This window comes from Physcomitrium patens, chromosome 18 (genome assembly GCF_059467195.1).
Source record: "Physcomitrium patens ecotype Gransden chromosome 18, ASM5946719v1, whole genome shotgun sequence".
NCBI lineage: Eukaryota > Viridiplantae > Streptophyta > Bryopsida > Funariales > Funariaceae > Physcomitrium > Physcomitrium patens.
Genome location: NC_143427.1, coordinates 41,886 through 61,769, shown reverse-complemented (window position 1 = coordinate 61,769; position 19,884 = coordinate 41,886). Strand labels below are relative to the sequence as shown.

General features: G+C 35.5%; 1 protein-coding gene across 1 annotated transcript; it reads right to left on the bottom strand.

The window, feature by feature from the left end:
- Positions 1 to 591: 591 nt before the first annotated feature.
- LOC149987411 (flavonoid 3'-monooxygenase-like) lies at positions 592 to 3,189 on the bottom strand. The gene is made up of 4 exons (XM_090244322.1): positions 2,894 to 3,189; positions 2,412 to 2,778; positions 1,591 to 1,933; positions 592 to 1,476 (listed from the first exon to the last, which is right to left on the bottom strand). The coding sequence occupies exons 1-4, from the start codon at positions 3,126 to 3,128 to the stop codon at positions 841 to 843; spliced, it is 1,581 nt and encodes a 526-aa protein (XP_090100448.1). The 5' UTR covers positions 3,129 to 3,189; the 3' UTR covers positions 592 to 840.
- Positions 3,190 to 19,884: the final 16,695 nt, after the last annotated feature.

Here is a 19,884-nt window from a genome sequence, read left to right as displayed (position 1 = left end):
ACAATCCGTCGACCTCAACAATATTGATTGTGCATGTTTTTATGACTCAGATTTATACACCACTAGCTTTGCACAGTTTTACTTGGCAAAGAACAGTGCAATTTGTCGTTCAAAAGCTCACAGGTATTCCATCGGAGTGGCATGATTCTGTCCTGTTTATTCGTTTTCATTAGCATGTGCGATTTGTAACCAGGAGGTTGGTTGTTTAGAGATAACGCGAATCACTCTGAAATGCATGCGACCACCAACACTGGAGCAACAAAGTAACCTGTTGGTTTAGATGATTGTCCTTGACATGAGCTCTCTTGTCACAACGGCTCAACAGTAATGTCAAACTAGCACAAGAATAGTATGTACCAGAGACTTTTTATCTAGACGTGCACAAGAGACCTTAAACCAACTTCAGTGACCTTTAATTTGATGATTTGGTCAGACACTTGTGCACCCACATGTGCCAGGAAATCATGCATAAGCCAAGTTGATCATTGTACTCGGTCTTTCCTTCACAAGTCACGGTGCAAATATGTGCATAGTGAACGTCGCCCGACACCTACAACGCACTTACACGATTGTAGAATAAAGTGAGAACAATTGAAGGTCAAATACAAAAATCGATAGGTTTAATTTTCAATTGTACTGTTTTAGAAGAGAAACCTAAACCCACCACCCACCACCCGCCGCATTTACAACTTTATGTATAATTAAAAGTTTCACAAATTGAGACACCTTCCGTGCATCAGGGCCTCGAAGCGAATATTGAGTTCACTTTTACATTCAAGATCCCCGAACACAATATTTGTCTTTCTCCCTAGATGCATTTCCAGAATGTGATTGAGGCAATCAATTTTCTGCTACGCTCTCCAAAGAAAGTTCAAATCTGGGTTTCGGAACCAAGAACAGCGGTTGCTTCTTGCTGACGGAGAGGCCTATTGTCTCAGTCATGTCCACCTCAGTTTGACCTTCCGGCAGAGACCAGTCGAATACATAGAGGAGATTCGCTAACATCAAGGCCACCATCGTATTCGCCAGCCTGTATCCTGGGCACATCCGGAGGCCTTTTCCGAACGGCATGAGCTCGTAGGGATCACTTGTGCTCATGTGATCCACGTGAGGGCGTGCAAGAAATCTATCAGGATCAAAGCTGTCAGGGTTGTCGTATACACTTGGGTCTCGGTGGATTGCGAAGGAGTTCACTAGCACCTCCGTTCCTGCCGGGAAATGGTACCCAAGAAGCTCTGTAGGCTCTCTTGATTCATGGGGAAGTAAGAGCGGAGGATGCAGCCGGAAATTCTCTTTCATCACGGCTTGCAGAAAAGGGAGTTGTTGGATGTCGGATTCTTCCACGAGGCGCTTGGAACCTATCACTGAATCCATCTCAGTCTGTGCTCGCTCGATCAGTTCTGGCCTCCTGATGAGTTCGGCCATAGCCCATTCTGAAGTGTTCGAACTAGTCTCCGTCCCAGCATTCAACATTTCCTGTTCTACAGACCAGCTGTTGGTTACTCTCGATGCCCTACACGTCCTACGCCAGTGACTAAGAAATATCATTATGCAAAATAGTGCTCAAATGAGAGACACAAAATCTCTTACCTGTAGTAGCTTTAGAAGGTCCTGGTCAGGGAGATTAGTGCCGTTTTCGAATGGCGTCTCCATTAGTACATCTTCAAAATCTGGGACATAGCTTGGGTCGTTTTTCATTTTTTTATAATTGTTTCTGTGGCTGTCGAGGTCGAAAAAATCAGCCGTGAGTTTGTCTGAAACATCGCGGATCTTGGAAAACTTGGATGCATGTCCTTGTAATTTAGTGATGAAGCTCAAGTAGGGCACAAAGTCGCTTATGACTACAGAACCAAGAAGTTCAAAGACACTGGAAGTCATCTTCTGAAGGTCTTGTCCTTGCTTCTCACCATCGTCTCCACTGACACCGTAGAACCTGCGCACGCGCATGCGGGTGTAACAATGTGAGTAGACAAGAACACTAAATCACTAAGTGAAAACACAATGTAGCAAGGCCCTGCTTTCATGTAGGATGAGACTCTAACAAGTTCATACTGAGAAAAGAGGAGTGTCTTTCTTTTACTTAAGTTGCAAAACCTCTCTAGAAGCAGGTTCGACATATTGCATCAGCATCAAAATTGTAGAGAAGTTGAAAATACTTGAAGAGATGAATGGGGTTTCAGAGTTAAGACGAAATTGAGGTCACCCTGTGTGGAAAGGAGCAAAACTTCACAAAATCCTTGTTGAAGTTTTGATGAGTTGAAAAGAAAAAAGCTCCAAAGATGATTTTTCCTTCAGGGATTTGAAGTCATACACCTGTTCTGGAGAGGATATCGTGTGTCTTCTAACTACCGTAGCAATTTATTCCATCAAGAGAATACCCCACTACTCTGAGAAAGCAAGCTATGGCGTACCTCTTGCCGACGACCATCCGGGTCATGTTGTTGGAAGTTGTGCCATGCAACCAGGTTTGGAGATTCACTGGATTGCCCTTTTCCGACTCCTCTAGAAGAACTTTCATCATGCACTGGATCTCCTGTGCTCTTGTAACTTCGTAGGAGGCATGACGCCTTGGGGAGAAGAGCTCTGTATTCAGAAGCCTGCGCAGCTTGCGATAATAGGGTCCATACTCAGCGAGGCCGATGTTTCTGTAGTTCTCGTCATTGTTGTTCCAGACGGTCCATGAGAACCTCTTCGGCCGCGAAGCAAAGCTTGCATCAACGGTTGTGTAGAACTCCTTAGCCACGGCAGCCGTGGAAATCACTAAACATGGCTTGGCCCCTGGTGGCACAATGCATTTCAAGGCTCAGGATAGGGAGGATCAAATGGGAGACATCAACTGACAAGGCAACAGCAACAGAATTGTTGGACTGTGAAGGGAACGTTGGAGCCACACCTAACCGGAGATACATGAGACCTCCATACTTGCCGGCAAGTTTGTGCAGGTTTCTGTGGGGCAGGTCTCCCAACGCTGAAAAGTTTCCCACAACTGGCCAAGGCCAAGGCCCTGGTGGGCATCGCCTTCGCTGCAGAGCCTCAGCATGGAAGTAAAGCACCACGACAGAAATAAGCACTGCAGCTACAAGAACATCGGCGAGCTCAAATCCAAACAGTAGTCCACCCTCAGCCATGTTTATGATTCCTGTCGATCACGCTAGTAGTACGCCCTTTAAACCTACCAGGTGGCCAGGTTTTTGCAAGCCCTGGAAGCTAACTTGCGGCCGACGACCATCATAAGTACCCACCAATTTTGGCACCATGACAGTGGCAGAGTGAAATACTAGCGTCATCCAACGCCGTGAAATGACGTGTGTCACGACGGCTGGACAAAAGATCCAGTTGTAATTGGGTTTCAACGATGCGATGCGAGTGTGTGGTCCGCTAGGACCATGACGAGCATGGCCACACGATTCGGCACTGCGCGAGTACGAAAAGTGCCACTGGAAACTGCACACTTTCAAGCAGCCACGCGAAGGTCACCAAGGCAGCAACGCGGTCCAGCTCAGCCAGAGGATTACCCTTCCCCTCACTTTGTTGTGATTAGTTTGTTTTTCTCTTTGTTTTGTTGGGTGGTTGCGTTTTTCCTTTTTTATAAATGAATAAAGTTGAACCATTCATGTGGTACAAAAAAAAGGTGTCAGAGTGGGAAGATATATGAGGGAAAATATGAGTGGAAAGATATATGTGGGAAAATAATGCAATTCTACATCAAAAAATCATCCTTTTAAATGAAATCCTTGAAACTATAATAAATGAAACTTTTAAGTACAAAAAAAACTATAAAATTTACATATTGTCTACAAAAAAATAAAAATGTGATAATCCAAATTAGTAAATGCTTTATAATTTGTGAAAAAATGTAATTTAGGATTTTGGGTTTAAGGTTTAGAGTTACAAGGGTGTGCCCAGTTTAGAGTTTAGGGGTTAGGTTTAGGGTTTAGGATTACAAGGGTGTCCTAGAGGTTTTTGATCCTAAATATCTCTCAATTTATCATAGTTTTTTCTGTTCTAAAATTTTGCCAAAGCTTATATTGTTCCAAAGACCTCTATAAATGTTTTTGATTTTCAAAAATATATGTTTTATTTTTTGTAATTTATGATTTATAAACCCTAATTAGGATTTAGGATTTAGAGTTAGGATTAGAAATAGAATAAGGGTTGCATTTGAATAGAAACATACCTTTCTTATGGATATCAAGTAATGTAAAAGTAAGAGAATTTTATAGGAAATAAAACTAAATCCCTCGATATTCCTCTCTAGACTCTAAATTGCATTTCCCCCCTTTAGTATCCTTGGGTTTAGGATTTAGGGTTTAGGTTTAGGGTTTAGGGTTTAGATTACATGGGTGTCCTAGAGGTTTTTCATCCTCAATATCTCTTAATGTATCACAGCTTTTTCTGTTGTAAAATTTTGCTGAGGCTTAGAGTCACCCAAAGACCTCTATAAACGTTTTTGTTTTTCAAAAAGATGTGTTTTGTTTTCTGTAATTTAAAGTTTGAAAAAAATAATAAAGAAATCTTAAAAAAAATATAAAAATAAAAATTTTAAAGAAATAATAATATCCTTAAAAAAATACTAAAATAAAAAACCTTTAAAAAAGTATAAAAAATTCATTAAAATACTTAAAATAAAAATTCTAAATAAATTCTACATAAATCTTAATCAAATCTTAATGTATTCCTAAAAAAATCTCAATGAGATTCTAAAAATCTTAAACAAATTCTAACAAAATCCTAAATAAATCTTAACAAAATTCTAATTAAATCTTAATTGAATCCTAATAAAATTCTAACCAAATTCTAATTAAATTCTAATCAAATATTAATTAAATACTAATCAAATCCTAACCAAATTTTAATCAAATTCTAATCAAATCTTAAACAAATCTTAGCCAAATCTTAAATCAAATCTTAATCAAATTCTAATCAAATCCTAATCTAATCTTAAAAATTTATAAACCAAATCCTAATCAAATCCTAATTAAATTTTAATCAAATTCTAACAAATTCTAAATAATTCCAATATAATATAAAGTAAATCTTAATTAATTACTATAGCTATTTTAAAACATTAATAAATAATAATCAAACCATTAATTTTGATTAAATTTTTATTCACATTTCAATCCACAAGCAATTAATATGTACACAAAATTTGAAGAGAATCACCTATTGAAAGAAAAGCTTCCAAAACCTCTTGGATGTTGGTTGCCTTTCTTTTCCAATTCAAATGTTAATCTTCCAACAACAATTTCTTTTTCTTTGAACTATTAAATTTTTCTAAAAATTGTATGTTTTGTAGAATTCTAAATTTTAATTACTTTCAATGATTTTTGATTCAATTGAACTAGCAAATGTTGCAAGATTGCAAAAATCCTCTCTAATCCTAAATTTCAAACTTCTAGGACCATAAGCCACAAAAACTTTCATAACCTTTAATTTAATCACTTGATTAATATTAAATTTTTTACACATTTAAAACAAGCACAATAACAAATTGATAAATTTTTATTCTCAAATATACTAAAATAGTCACAAAATCCTCAAATTTGTAACCTTATTTTTATTTTTTAAAATCTAAATTCACTAAGTATATTTTTCACTTTGAAAGGCCTTCAAAACTTCAGCATATTTTCAAAACACATGAAATTAACTCTAAAATATACTTGCATAAGTTTACTCTTAGACTATACTCTTGAATTGTCTAAAGAACCTTGGAGTTGCCATAGGTACATAGTTATGTGCCTTGGGGTGTGATTTAACCTAAGTTTATAATAGGTCCTCTTTTGGTATTAATTCTTCATATTTTGAGGTAATTTTTGCTAAAAATTATTCTCAATCTTGTCTTAAAAATACCTATATTAATTATTTATCTCATTTATTTTGATTTGGCTCATTTAAGCTTTTAAAAAATAAATAAAAGTTTATTTTTTAAAAAGGTAATATTAGAATTTATTAATTTTTATTACCTTCTTGTCTATTATATATATTTTTAAGATAATTTTTTAAAGTATTTTCATTTAAGTTATTTTATAATATAATCTTTTATTTCTTTTTTTATCATATAGTTGTATTATTATACAATACTATTTATTGGTAAGCTCAAGAAGTGTTGAGGTAAAAGATAAAGATGTTGAGATAAATAGGTAATAGTAAAAGTAGAATAAGTTATCTTGTAGAGAATATTCTCTTAGGTAAGTTACTAATGGTCAAAGGCAACTAAGGACTAAGTAGCGGCTAGGGTCTCGACAGGCTAGGTTTAATGTCTCGACAGACGGCTAGGTTTAGAGTCTCGAGAGGCAGTTAAGTTTAGGGTCTCGAGTGGCGGCTAGTAATAGATGAATGTGGATGAATTCTATACATATTGGATGTGAACTCTGATTATAAGTAACGGGTGTTGGAAGTAAGAGACATCTCATTCCACACTTCTCTTATGTGAAACCTCGCGATTTCTACTTACTTGTGTTATGCTTATAGTATTTCTTCAATAGGTTATGGGCCCACACACTCTCTGTTGTGCTATTCAAGTAAGTTGAAGTCATTTTCTCTTTGTTGCTTTTGTGTGGATTAGATCTTATGGTATTTGTTGATGTTAGGTTTGTTGGTACAAGGAGGCTATTGGTATTAAGCTTGTACATCTCTAACATTGCTTTGTGGGTTCTTATCTCCTTGCTTTGTGAGGTTAAGACTTTGTTGAAAGACCTTGATAGTGTCTTTTGAGTTGGTGAAGTTTCTTCATTATTCTTGAGTGTTTTGATGAGAAAGTGATTAAGACGAGTGATTGTGAGTTCCATGAGGGTGCAATCACTTGTAGAAAGCTTCACAAGTTGAGTTGAAAGTGTTTTCAGTGAGATACCACTCTTTTGTTCATAACAGGGCATTCTGAGATTCTGCTAGTGCATACTTCGTTTGGTGATTTTAAGCTTTTAGAGACTCCTTCTCTCAATATTTTTTGATACACTCCTCCTTAGACATGGCTTCTAGTGAGGGTGAAGGTTTGAGAGTGATTGAGAAGTTTAGAGGCAACAATTTCTACCATTGGAAGGTCAAAATAGAGCTTTTGTTGGCATCTTTGGACCTTTGGGATATTGTAGATGAGAGTGAAGACTCTCCAAGCATAGATGCAAGCCCTAAGGACCACAAGGACTTCAAAAGACGTGAAAAGAAGGCTTTTGGCATGATTGCCACTAATTTGGATGAAGCCAACTTTTCTCACATTATCCATTGCAAAGGACCAGCGGAAGCATGGAAGACACTTTGCAACATATATGAGAGCAAGAACTTGTCCAACATCCTCTTCACAAGAAGGAAATTCTTCACTTGTAAGATGGAAGAAGGTGAAGACCTCATGGCACATGTTAATAAGGTAAAGGCCCTTGCAAATCAACTAGCAATTATTGACAAGCCTTTAGAGGATGGTGACATTGTCATGACTCTATTCATGAGTCTTCTCGAGTCCTACAACTACCTCATTGTGGCATTGGAGTCTTTGAGGTTGAAGGAGCTTACAATGGACTATGTGACATCAAGACTTGCACATGAAGTAACTAAAAGGAAAGAGAAGGAGCATCAAAGTGAAGATTCAGCTCTCTTCTCAAGACAAGGCAAAGGTACCTATTCCAACCAACGTGACAATGTGAGAAGCAATGCAAGAACTTGCTTCATTTGTGGAAAACCGGGTCATTTTGCACGAAATTGCTACAAGGCCAAGAAAGGAGATAGAGAAAATGCTAACAATGTATGTGATGAAGTTGGTGGAGATGATTATGCATTCATGGCAAGAGAAGGCACGTCTATGGCTGCCATGTCCAAATGGATCATTGATTCGGGTGCTACCAAGCACATGACTCCATACAAGTGTTCATTTGACACTTATGAGACTATTCCAACAACAAAAGTATGGTTAGGAGATAATAGCATGGTGCAAGCCATTGGAATTGGCTCCATTGTGGTGGAGATTGTTGTGAAGAATCAAATGAAGAAGATCAGATTGAAGGAAGTGTTACATGTGCCAAAGATGAAGAAGAACCTTCTTTCGGTGAGTAAACTTGTTTCTCATGGTTGTAAGGTGCAATTTGATATGAATGGATGCTTTGTGAAGACAATGGATGGAGATAATCTTTTGAAAGGCTTTAGAGATGGCAATCTCTACTTCATCAATTGTAAGAAGGTGAATGGAGTTGAAGTGGCGGCATTTGCTGAATTTCCACAAGATCAAGACAAGTTTGGTATTTGGCATCGATGCCTTGGTCATTTGAATGCCAAAAGTATGAAAGAGATCCAATCCATGGTTAGTGGCTTAGATCTTGGTCAATCATGCACAAATCTTACTTGTGAAGGTTGTATTCAAGGCAAACAACAAAGAGCTTTATTTCCAAGTGGAGTTGCAACACGTGCAACCAAATTATTGGAGATTGTGCATTCTGATGTTTGTGGACCTATGAGGACACCATCATTGGCAGGATCAAGATACTTTGTTACATTTATTGATGACTTTTCAAGGAAGGTGTGGATTTTCATCCTTAAATCCAAGAGTGAATGCTTTTCAAAGTTTAAGGAATTTAAGGCACTTGTGGAGAAGCAATGTGAGTGCAAGATCAAGATGTTGCGTACAGACAATGGAGGTGAGTATTTGTCAAAATATTTTGTTGAGTATTTGAAGATTCATGGTATTGCAAGACAAACTTCCACTCCTTATACTCCACAACAAAATAGAGTTGCTGAAAGAGCAAATCGAACTATTGTGGAGATGGCAAGGAGTATGATTCATGCTCACAACCTTGGGCATGAATTTTGGGCGGAAGCTGTGGTGAATGCAGTGTATACAAGGAATAGGTGTCCTACAAATGCACTTACATCAATGACTCCACAAGAAGCTTGGAGTGGGAGGAAACCTTATATTTCACACATGAGGACTTTTGGATGCATTGCTTATGCAAAGGTACCAGATTGTATGCGATCCAAATTTGATGCAAAAGGTACAAAATGTGTGTTTCTTGGATATTGTGAAGGTACCAAGGCATATAGGCTAATGTGTTTGGATACCAAGAAGATCATTAAAAGTCGTGATGTTGAATTTATGGAGCATAAAAGTGCTTGTGAGCACTTGGAGATGTGTCCAAGTGGGAGTAATGGTGTGTTTTTGGACACATCTTCAATTTCAGCAATGAAAGAAGAAGAAGAAGATGAAGACAATGAAGAAAGTGCAGATTTGAATCAACATGAAGAACCAAAGAAGATGAAAAAGAAGAAGAAGAAAGTGTATACAATTGGGATGACAAACAATGAAGAAGTTGAAGATGATGATGATGATGAGGAATACCAACCTTTGAGTGAGAAGAGACAAGGTTCAAAAGAAAAGAAGGTTGAAGAGCATCAAGGTGAATCTTCTTCAAATGATAGGAGATATCCTACAAGAGAAAGAAAACAACGTGGTGAATGGTGGAAGGACCATATCTTTCCTCAAGTAAGTGAAGAACATGCCAATGTTGCACTCTTTGCTGATCCATTGAATATATGTGATGCTATGAAGTCTACGAATGCGTTGAAGTGGGAGGAGGCTATGGAAGAAGAGTACAAATCTCTCATGAGCAATGGAACATGGGAATTGACTCAACTTCCACCAAATCGATCTTCAATTGGTTGTAAGTGGATGTTTAGAACCAAGAGGGATGCAATGGGTGATATTGTGAGATATAAGGTAAGGTTAGTTGCCAAAGGATACTCACAAGTTGCTGGTGTTGATTTCAATGAGACATTTGCTCCCGTGGCTAAGTTCACCACCATTAGAACCATTGTGGCAATTGGGGCAGCAATGGACTTGGAGATGCATCAAATGGATGTGAAGACGGCTTTCTTGAATGGAGAGTTGGAAGAAGACATCTACATAGATCAACCTCAAGGATTTGTAGAAGATGGCAAGCAACATCTTGTTTGTAAGTTGAAGAAATCCTTGTATGGACTCAAGCAATCTCCAAGGGCATGGTATCAAAGAATTGACACATTCTTTGTTAATGAGGGATTCCAAAGAAGTGAGGCTGACCATTCTATGTATGTGATATAATCAAAAGAGTTCTTGATGATTGTTATCCTTTATGTAGATGATTTAATCATCTTAACCAATACTTTAAAGATGATGGATTGGTTGAAGATAAAGTTAGAAAAGGAATATGAGATGAGTGATTTGGGAGAGCTTCACTATTGCTTAGGAGTGGAATTTACAAGAAATCGTGCTAATAAGACCATCACAATGAACCAAAGGAAGTACATTGAAGGAATGTTGAAACGATTCAACATGGAGGATTACAAGCCTATTGGAACACCTTTGGAGTCCAATTTGAAGTTGATGAAGCTCACAGATGAAGAGTTTGCACAAGTTGAAAGCCAAATGCAAGGTGTTCCATACAAGGCAGCAGTTGGGTCACTTATGTATGCAATGGTTGGCACAAGGGTGGATCTTGCTTATGCGGTGAGTGTCGTAAGTCAACACATGTCAAAAGCAGGACCACTTCATTGGGCAACCATCAAGAGGATCATGAGGCGGTCAACAACGGGCTATGTATTCTTTGTTGGAGTGGGAGCAATTTCATGGAATTGCAAGAGGCAACCCACAATTGCAAGGTCCACAATGGAGGCGGAGTACATGGCAGCAAGCTAGGGTGCAATGGAAGCAACATGGTTAAGGCAAGTTTTGGAGGATATTGGACTTGTGCAATTGGAAGCAACTCCATTGAATTGTGACAATCAAAGATGCCTTGCTTTTGCAAAGAATCCAAAGCATCATTCAAGAACCAAGCACATTGACATTCAACATCACTTTATAAGAGAGAAGATTGAAATGGGAGTGATTGACTTGAAGTATTGTGCAACAAAAGATATGCTTGCTGATTTGTTAACAAAGGCATTGGTCAAAGATAGACATCATATGTTGACAAAGGCATTAGGTTTGAAGGGCTTTGACAATTAGCAAAGTGGGAGTGTTGAGGTAAAAGATAAAGATGTTGAGATAAATAGGTAATAGTAAAAGTAGAATAAGTTATCTTATAGAGAATATTCTCTTAGGTAAGTTACTAATGGTCAAAGGCAACTAAGGACTAAGTGGCGGCTAGGGTCTCGATAGGCGGCTAGGTTTAATGTCTCGACAGACGGCTAGGTTTAGAGTCTCGAGAGGCGGTTAAGTTTAGGATCTCGAGTGGCGGCTAGTAATAGATGAATGTGGATGAATTCTATACATATTGGATGTGAACTCTGATTATAAGTAACGGTGTTGGAAGTAAGAGACATCTCATTCCACACTTCTCTTATGCGCAACCTTCGATTTCTACTTACTTGTGTTATGCTTATAGTATTTCTTCAATAAGAAGTGTGTGAAATTTTACTGTACTTTTTGTATACAACATGCAATAGAATGAAATGCAACTAGAGACACCATACAAAGGTAACTAGCCAAAGTCATTCTTGACTTATAGTATAGCCCCAGTAATACAATCTACCAAGAAAAACTCACATGTTATGTAAATCTAATCTAATAAGTCAAAAAATAGAAAATCAAAGATCAAGATATTTGAATTAGGATAAAAATATAGAAAGCATTTGAGTAGTATATAGGAGAGTTTTTTGGACTCACAAGAAAAGATTGGCGACTTCTAATATAACAAAATTAGTAAATAAAAGTGAAAAGCGACATAGTCATTCAAACGTGTTGGCCTATATATGCCATTAATTCTATAATAAGTTCTCCAGAGCCCGTCTTGCCACAAAAATAACAAGGTAGGGAGAAATTAAAGCTTTATTATGTATTATGGAAAGATTAAATACATAGAAAAAAAATAAGATTAAGTAAGCTCCTATCTTTAGTCAAATTCATAGCAGTTATAAAAAAATATAAGTAGAGATAAATCATTGGGCCAAAATGGTGTTATCTTAGAATTCTATGAAAAATTCTAAGACATTTTGAGACCAAAGTACTTAATCATGTTGTAGAAAAGCATACAAAAGAAATAATTCTTTTGAAGAGTTATCCAAGGATTAATAGCATTTTTACATAAAGAATAGATACAGTATAATCTATTAAATTGGAGGCCTATAACTCTACTCAATGTAGGATAAAAAATATATCCCAAAGCTATGCAACTTTGATTTCAATTAGTATTGATGAATATTGTCAATATGGATCAATCAACTTTTTTACCTATTAGATATATATTGAATAAACTACTTTTGTTACATGAAACAATGGTATGAAAAATCAAGTCAATTACATCTTTTTTTGAAATTGGACTTTTGAAAAGTAGTATGGTAGAATAGAAATTTCTATTACATACAATGGAGGCAATTGGATTACTCAAAAATTTATTTATATGGTTAATTTTTTACTCATTGATGTAAAAACATGTGAGAAAATTAATGGATCTATCTTTTAGTCTTTTAAGATTAGAGAAATGAGGTATGGTTGTCTACTTGCTCCTTACCTATTCTTTATGGTAGTAGAAGTACTCAATATAATAGTGATGAAGGAAGCTAATGTGGAACTTATTAAAGATATATAATTACTTATTAATAATAAAAAAATAAATCATGACATAATATATTATAAATACCTCTTTAATTCTATTAGGAGAAAAATAAAATATTCAATATGTCATTTATATATTTAAAACCTTTTTGTCTCGGATCAAGCTTAATTATAAATTAGAGTAAATCAAGCGGACATTAAAAGAATAACATTACTTCTATTTGATTGAAATAGACTAGTAAATTGGATATCTAATAGCTAGAAGAGGATAAATCAAGTAAGTTATTAGGAGCACCATTTGGACTTTTGTTAAATTCAACAAATTTTGATATTATTTTATAACAAAAAATTAACAAAAAACTAAACCATTGGTATTCAACAATGATTAATACCACTAATAGAGGAATAATTGTCAACACAATTTTATTATTAATAATGTTCTATTTTATTTTTTTATAGGGTGGTACAAAGTAAGGTATAGCAAAGATAAAAGCATTTCTAGGAAATTACCTTGCAAGAAGGACGATAAAATAGCATGATTAAAATATTGTCAACCATTAAATAAAAGAGGTATTAATTTAATCAACTCAACTAATGTAATAATAGCCTTACTAGTCAAATGGGTTGTGAAAGCTTTAGAACTATTAGAGTCCAACTTATACATAATGTTGCATTACCACCTTAGTCAATTTCAATCTTATACAAGAAGGCAATGGTAGCCAAGTTTCAAATTTTTTACCAAAATAAAACATTAAAGTCACGAAGGGTTAATAGTATAGAATAGGATTTTGGTGGCATGAAAAAATATCATTCTTGAGCTAACATACCTTCTTCCAACCTACCAAGAGGAATGAATCAATTGTAGCATTTGGCGTAATTCAATTATAAGCTACATTGATCTTGACTTTTAAAAAATAAGAACAATAGAATTACAATAAATGGGATTGAAAAATTATAAAGATCAATAGACAAATGGCAATTTTCTAAGTTTTATAAAAATTAAAGATTATTTTAGATTAATGCTAAATGAAGAGGGAGCTTAAAAAGCATTAATCACAAAGACCAATTACCAAAAAAACCAATTTATTTCAAATCTATTACTAGAATTACATGAAGGTGAATAAGTAGATCTATTTCTAAATGATGACACTTTCATATTGACTATAGTATGCAAAATATTTTAAGAATACATAGCTAATATATTCTCTTCAAAATTTTGGATCCCTATATCAATTAAAATTTACAAGTCTAAAGAGAGACTTAGTAGCTTGTGTAAAACTACACTTGAATGGAGATGTGCTCAAAATGAAGAAAATAGGATCAATGATTTTAGTGGAAGATACATCACAAGTAGCGTCAAATAGGTCCAAGTATTAATAATATATAAAGGATCAAAAAAGAAAGCTATACACCTTTACTATGAAAGGATTGATCAAATTGTATAGAATTCTAAGCATTTCTAGTAGCTTGAGGACATTCCACCCATAAAAAACTCCATGCATATGGGTCAATTCTTATATATGAAACATCACATAGTCTCGAATGCAAAAACTTAGAAATAGAGAAGTATTCTTTAGTCCAATTTTAAATTTAAATGAACTAATATATGGAATGCTAAGAAGGCGCAGAAGAAGCAGGATTTATATGGATGACATAACATAGAGCCATTGTAGTAAATTCATAGAAAGAAAAATTTGTAGAAACATTGATCAATGTTATCTAGAATGTCTCTTAAGCACATGCAAAACTAAGTTATAAAAATCTTGGAAATATAACTCTCTAAAAAATACATGGTTTTGGAGACTAAAAATTATTCAACTTTTTATACTAAAGACAACAATCAGTTCACTTTGGTAGCAAACATATAATACCAACACAACTAAGATGCATCACAATGATAATAATCTCAAACAACAAAAAGATACAATGGCATATACTAATCAAAGATCAAGACTCAATCAATTTTTTCATTATTGAAACATTATATATTTGCATATTGAATCCTACAAAGATTCAAAAAAATAAGTAGATTATAAATTTTACTATGAGAAATCACCATATAGGTGCTTTAAATTGAAAGGAATATTGCAACGTTCAATGGGATATATTGGCAATTTCTACAAGTTTATTACAAGATAAGGTTATAATTAGTAGTTTATGGTACAAACATATGAATAAAATTATGAATCAATATATAATTAACACCATTACAAGCTACAAAACTCATTAAATAATTCTATTATAAATGGTGCACAAATAACGTACTAGCAATGAAATAGATCAATAGGCTGGAATAGAAGATGTCATATTTAAATAATAATATAGATCTTATTAATTAATATGTTTGATTATCTCTGACTGTATTTTATTCGAGCTATGAAATTTATCTTATTTATAATAGAAAAAACTCATTTGTATCAAAAAATAATGTAATGTCTATATTAGATAAGAAACTATACAAAATCTCAATTTTTGTGAGATTTGATACAAAATCATAATAACATATTATAAAAGCCAAAGTTCATAATTATGATATTTTACATAAAATAATTGATTTAATTTAGATATATATTATAGTTAATTTGGAAGTCTAATTAAATTTAAAAATCCTAATTCAAACCACCTATATTTTGATTTTCCAAATAGATAATAATTAGAATAATATCCAATCATCAATCATATGAAAAAAAAATAAAAATAAAAATAAAAAAAATCTATGTATATTTTTAGCTTAATAGATGTGATTGTTGTTTTATTTATTCTACAATTCCTTCCAGAATAAACCTGTATAGGAGAATTCGAACATAGGGAAAGACTAAGCGCATGAGTTTCATTTGTTAGGGTCATACAATTAACTGTATTCCGAACTACTAAAATACTAAGAAATACTATAATGCTTCTTTCCAATAACAATACTCCTTCATCAACTAATAACCACAATGTGCAATCCTGCACTCTCAAAAGACCGCTCAAAATTCTATAAATTCCATCCAACACCAAGAATAACAGACTTCACTCCAACCAATCTGAATTCACAGAATTCCTGTAATCACAGACTTCCTCTGTTGAAACACACACAAACAACTCTCAATAAACAATAATCATAATCATCGAATAACTTGTCATATAATTCAATCACTCAGTACTCCAATTACATAATCAATAACTCATAAATCAATCTTTGATTTATTCCACGACTTACTTTTCAGTATTCAAAAACTATCCATTATTCTTTAACAACAAAGAAAACAAAAGAAACAAAGAAGAAGCACCAAGCTTAACCCCAGCTCATGACTATCACAGTCTGGCCCCCCAATAAACTTCTACAACTCCAATATAGTTGCTACTGTTTCCAAATTCTAATCATAATCCTATAATAACCACTTTTAATAACTGAATCAATCATCCGTCTTCCTAAACTGACTATTCTATGGACTATTAATCTATTTTATCAATATCTTACAAAAATAAACTAATATATATTTTACCTAGCTCTACTCCTATCTATGCAAATCCTCACAAACACACAATTGATTCCTATGTAAAAACTACTTAACAAAATTCTACAAAATTATTAATTCCTCTGGCCCACCTAATTAATCATTTGTTGTATTATCGAATGTAGGTTCTACCAATTCTAGTTCTAAATTCAAATTTTCCTCCTCCTCCAATCTGTCCATCGACTCCTTCCTCAACTAGTTTAATAGATCTTCATTATACTCATCCAATTCACGCACTTAAGCCTCCGGTTTCAAGATTTGGGCATCACGGAGTTCCAATTGATGTTGTTCGACTCATCCATTCTAGAACATCTTCAATTGACACTTGAGACTGGCTTCTCACTATTAACTCTTCCGTCAATTTTGTCACCTCAGCTTGTAAAACTTCGATTTTGGACCTCAACTTCTCCGTTTTGTATCTGGATTGGTCACTCAATACTTCTTTCTCTTACATCAATAACTCGCCTTGTCTCCTTCCGCCTACAACCGGCATTTAAGTTTCTCCTATTCCAAATCCTATGTCTTGCGATTCTGAATCAATTTGTTTTGTTGTCCTTCCACAATCCATAAGATGTGTTCTTTTCTTTCATCCAAGACTCATATTGGTAAATCTATTTCCGCTCCAATACCAGCTTGGATTCTCCAATTTCATTTATCATCCATTCTTGTTCTTCAATTCTTTGGTTTTGCTCTAATATTACCTTCTTACTGTCCTCAAAATCCCATTTGCTACTGCCCTCTACATCTAATGCTCACACCATATAATGTATTTGTGAAATGTGCTTCAATAAAGCATTCTTAAGAGGTATTCCTTCGGGCAATCGATCTTGTGGAAACGCCAACTCATTAATATCCATAGAAATTGGGGTTTCATTTTTCTCTTCTACCGCTAAATAAATTGGAACTCGTTTTGATTCAATAAATGGAACGACCCTTTGTACCACTATATGACTTAACTCTCCAATTTTGTGTATTACATTCGCTGTATTGACAATTTGTGCCAACAAAATTATTCTCTCTATAGAGACACTGACACTAGTACAGGACTTTCTTCTACAGGCATTGTTTGACACAATGTATGTGCAATCACAGCATACACATAATTGAAAAAAAGTAAATAAGTGAATTTCTCTAATTTCTACTTGGTTCCTATCTCCGCTTGAATACGAGTGGCTACGTACATTGCCCAGTTGAACACCATCCCTTCTAGTGCCCCTACCGCTCCCTTGAAATATCTTCCTGGATTGAAGTTGCTTGAGTCATCAGCTCCTACCGCAATTTCTCCAATGGGAAGATACAGCACCTTTTCCAAGATTGTTCCATCAATCCCGATAATTCGCCCTTGTACCACACTCGATCCATCCTTCGGGTCGTAGTTTGCGATATATCCCTCCTCTAATGACACATTAATTGATGGTAAGCGATTTGACAGGTGCAAAAACTAGAACAACTATGCATTTTGAAAGTCTTTTATTCTTTTTGGCGTCCAAATAGATATCCAATTTCAACGGCTCCATATTTGTAACGACTATCACAAAAGGTGGTTTTGATGTGCGTCTAACTCTCACATTTTGGCCTCTATCCTCTTTATCTATAGCTCGCTTTGTACTTTCAATTGCCATGATGCTTCTCCTCTCAAACTCTTAACTGAAACTACTACACTCGAAAACTCAAAAAACACAAGAACTAGCAATCTCAAAAAACAACCAAGAACAACAACACAAAATAACCTCTAACTGGTGCCCCACTCCTATTCTCTTACTACCAAAGTGATCATGACAACATATTACCTATACTATCCGTTTCTCACCTTTGTCCCATCTGACACATTAATAATTATTAACTATCTTTTCAGCCGCTTCTACACTCTAACGCACTTATATCATACTTGGATCTACCTTGTGTCCATTCGAAGTCACTCCTCCAAGAAAAATGAAAACCCATCCCAGATTTTATGTATTATATAACTATAATCGGTTCCCGTTAATGCGGGTACTGAAGCGATGGCCCATGAAATCCTCCAATTGAACAGATTCATTGGAAAAACCTTCAATTACTCGATACGGTCCGTGCCAACGAACTTGAAATTTTCTCAAAAATGATTAAATCGGCTATCATATAGTAATATCAAATCATTGGGCATAAAAATCTTCAGACGCAATTTACTATCATAGTAATTCTTCCTCCATTTTTGAGTTGCATTTATGTGGAAAAGAGCTGTAGCTCATATTTCATCCAATTCTTTCAATTTTATCAACCGAGAATAAAAAGGACTCTTTGTCACTGAGTCATTCATCCAAAGCAATTCATAAATTTTGAACCTCCAACTCAATGGATAAAATTGCCTATTGACCATAAACTAGTTGAAACGGAGTAGAGTTGGTAGTTACTTTATATGCGATGCGATATGCCTACAAAGCCACAAAGAGTTTGGTCTCCTAATTGGTGCCCGCCCCTAAAATTGTCTTAATCAAGACCTTGCACAAAATTTCATTGATCTTTTTCATTTGTCCATTAGCACGAGGATGATATGGAGTGGTTTTTCGATGCTTAATCTCATATATGTTCGTCAAGGCAGCTATGGTAGGATTTAGGAAATGGGTGCCGTGATCGCTAACCAATTCCTTCGGACACCCAAATCAAGTTATAATATTCTCGTATAATAAAGTAGCCACCGTCTCGACATTATCATGGCGGTAGCAATAGCCTGCACCTATTTTGTTACATAGTCCATGGCGACTAAAATATATCGCTTCTGGCCAAGTTTTGATGTTGGTGTGATGGAACCGACAAAATCAATATCCCATTTTTTGAACGAAGCCTGTGCCAAGATTGGAACTAACGACATGGCGCAAGTACCCGTGGGTCCACCAATTCATTGACAGGGATCACAACGGCAAATAAATTGGTGCGCATCGAAAAACATTGTGGGCCACCAATATCCGGCCATTAAAGCCTTGCAAGCGCACTATCTCTTGTAAAATAACCACTACAAGTATCCAAATGGCAACCTTTGAGGATCGATTGTACTTCACTTGAAAAGATACAAAGGGCATAAATTGCCATCTTTGCCTTGTTTATACAAAGCGTTGCGAATCATTGAGTCTGACAGGGCATTCTTTAGAATAAGTCGCTTCTAAGCTTCTCGGTGAAAGTCGATGGAAAGGTTTGAAAGATCAAAAATTGAATGATTTCATTATACTCGGGAGAAATCACATCCACCACAAATAATTTGACGTCAGGAAGAGCATCCGGGACAAGCTCGTTGCCGAGAATATTAGACAATCGGGATAAATGATCAACATTGGCATGTTTCTTTCCAAGTCATACGACAATCATAAAATTAAACTCTTGTAAGAGTAAGATCCATTGGACAATGCACCCACTCAATTGAGGCTTATTAATCATGTATTTGAGGACACCATGATCCACATAAAAATAAATGGATATCCAAGCAAATAGTGCCAAAATTTTTGAACCGAGTATATCATACCCAACGCTTCTCGCTCGGTAGTAGTGTAATTACGTTCGACAACCACTAATTATTAACAGCATAATAGATAGGATGATCCGGACCCTATCATCCTTCCGACTTAACACCGATCGAATAGCCACATTGGAAGCATCAACGTACATATGAAAGGGCTCCGTCCAACGAGAGCCACCAATATTGGTGCGAGACCAATTTTGACTTCAACGCTTCAAAGGCCATGGTACACTCCATGGTCCGGATGGGACTAGTTCCATCCGACGAGATTTCTTCAGTAAGTTTGTTAAAGGTTGATAAATAACTGCAAACGAATGAATGAATCTTCGATAATAACTTACATGGTCTGCAAACCCAGGAATATCGGAGACCGTCTCTGGGTAGAG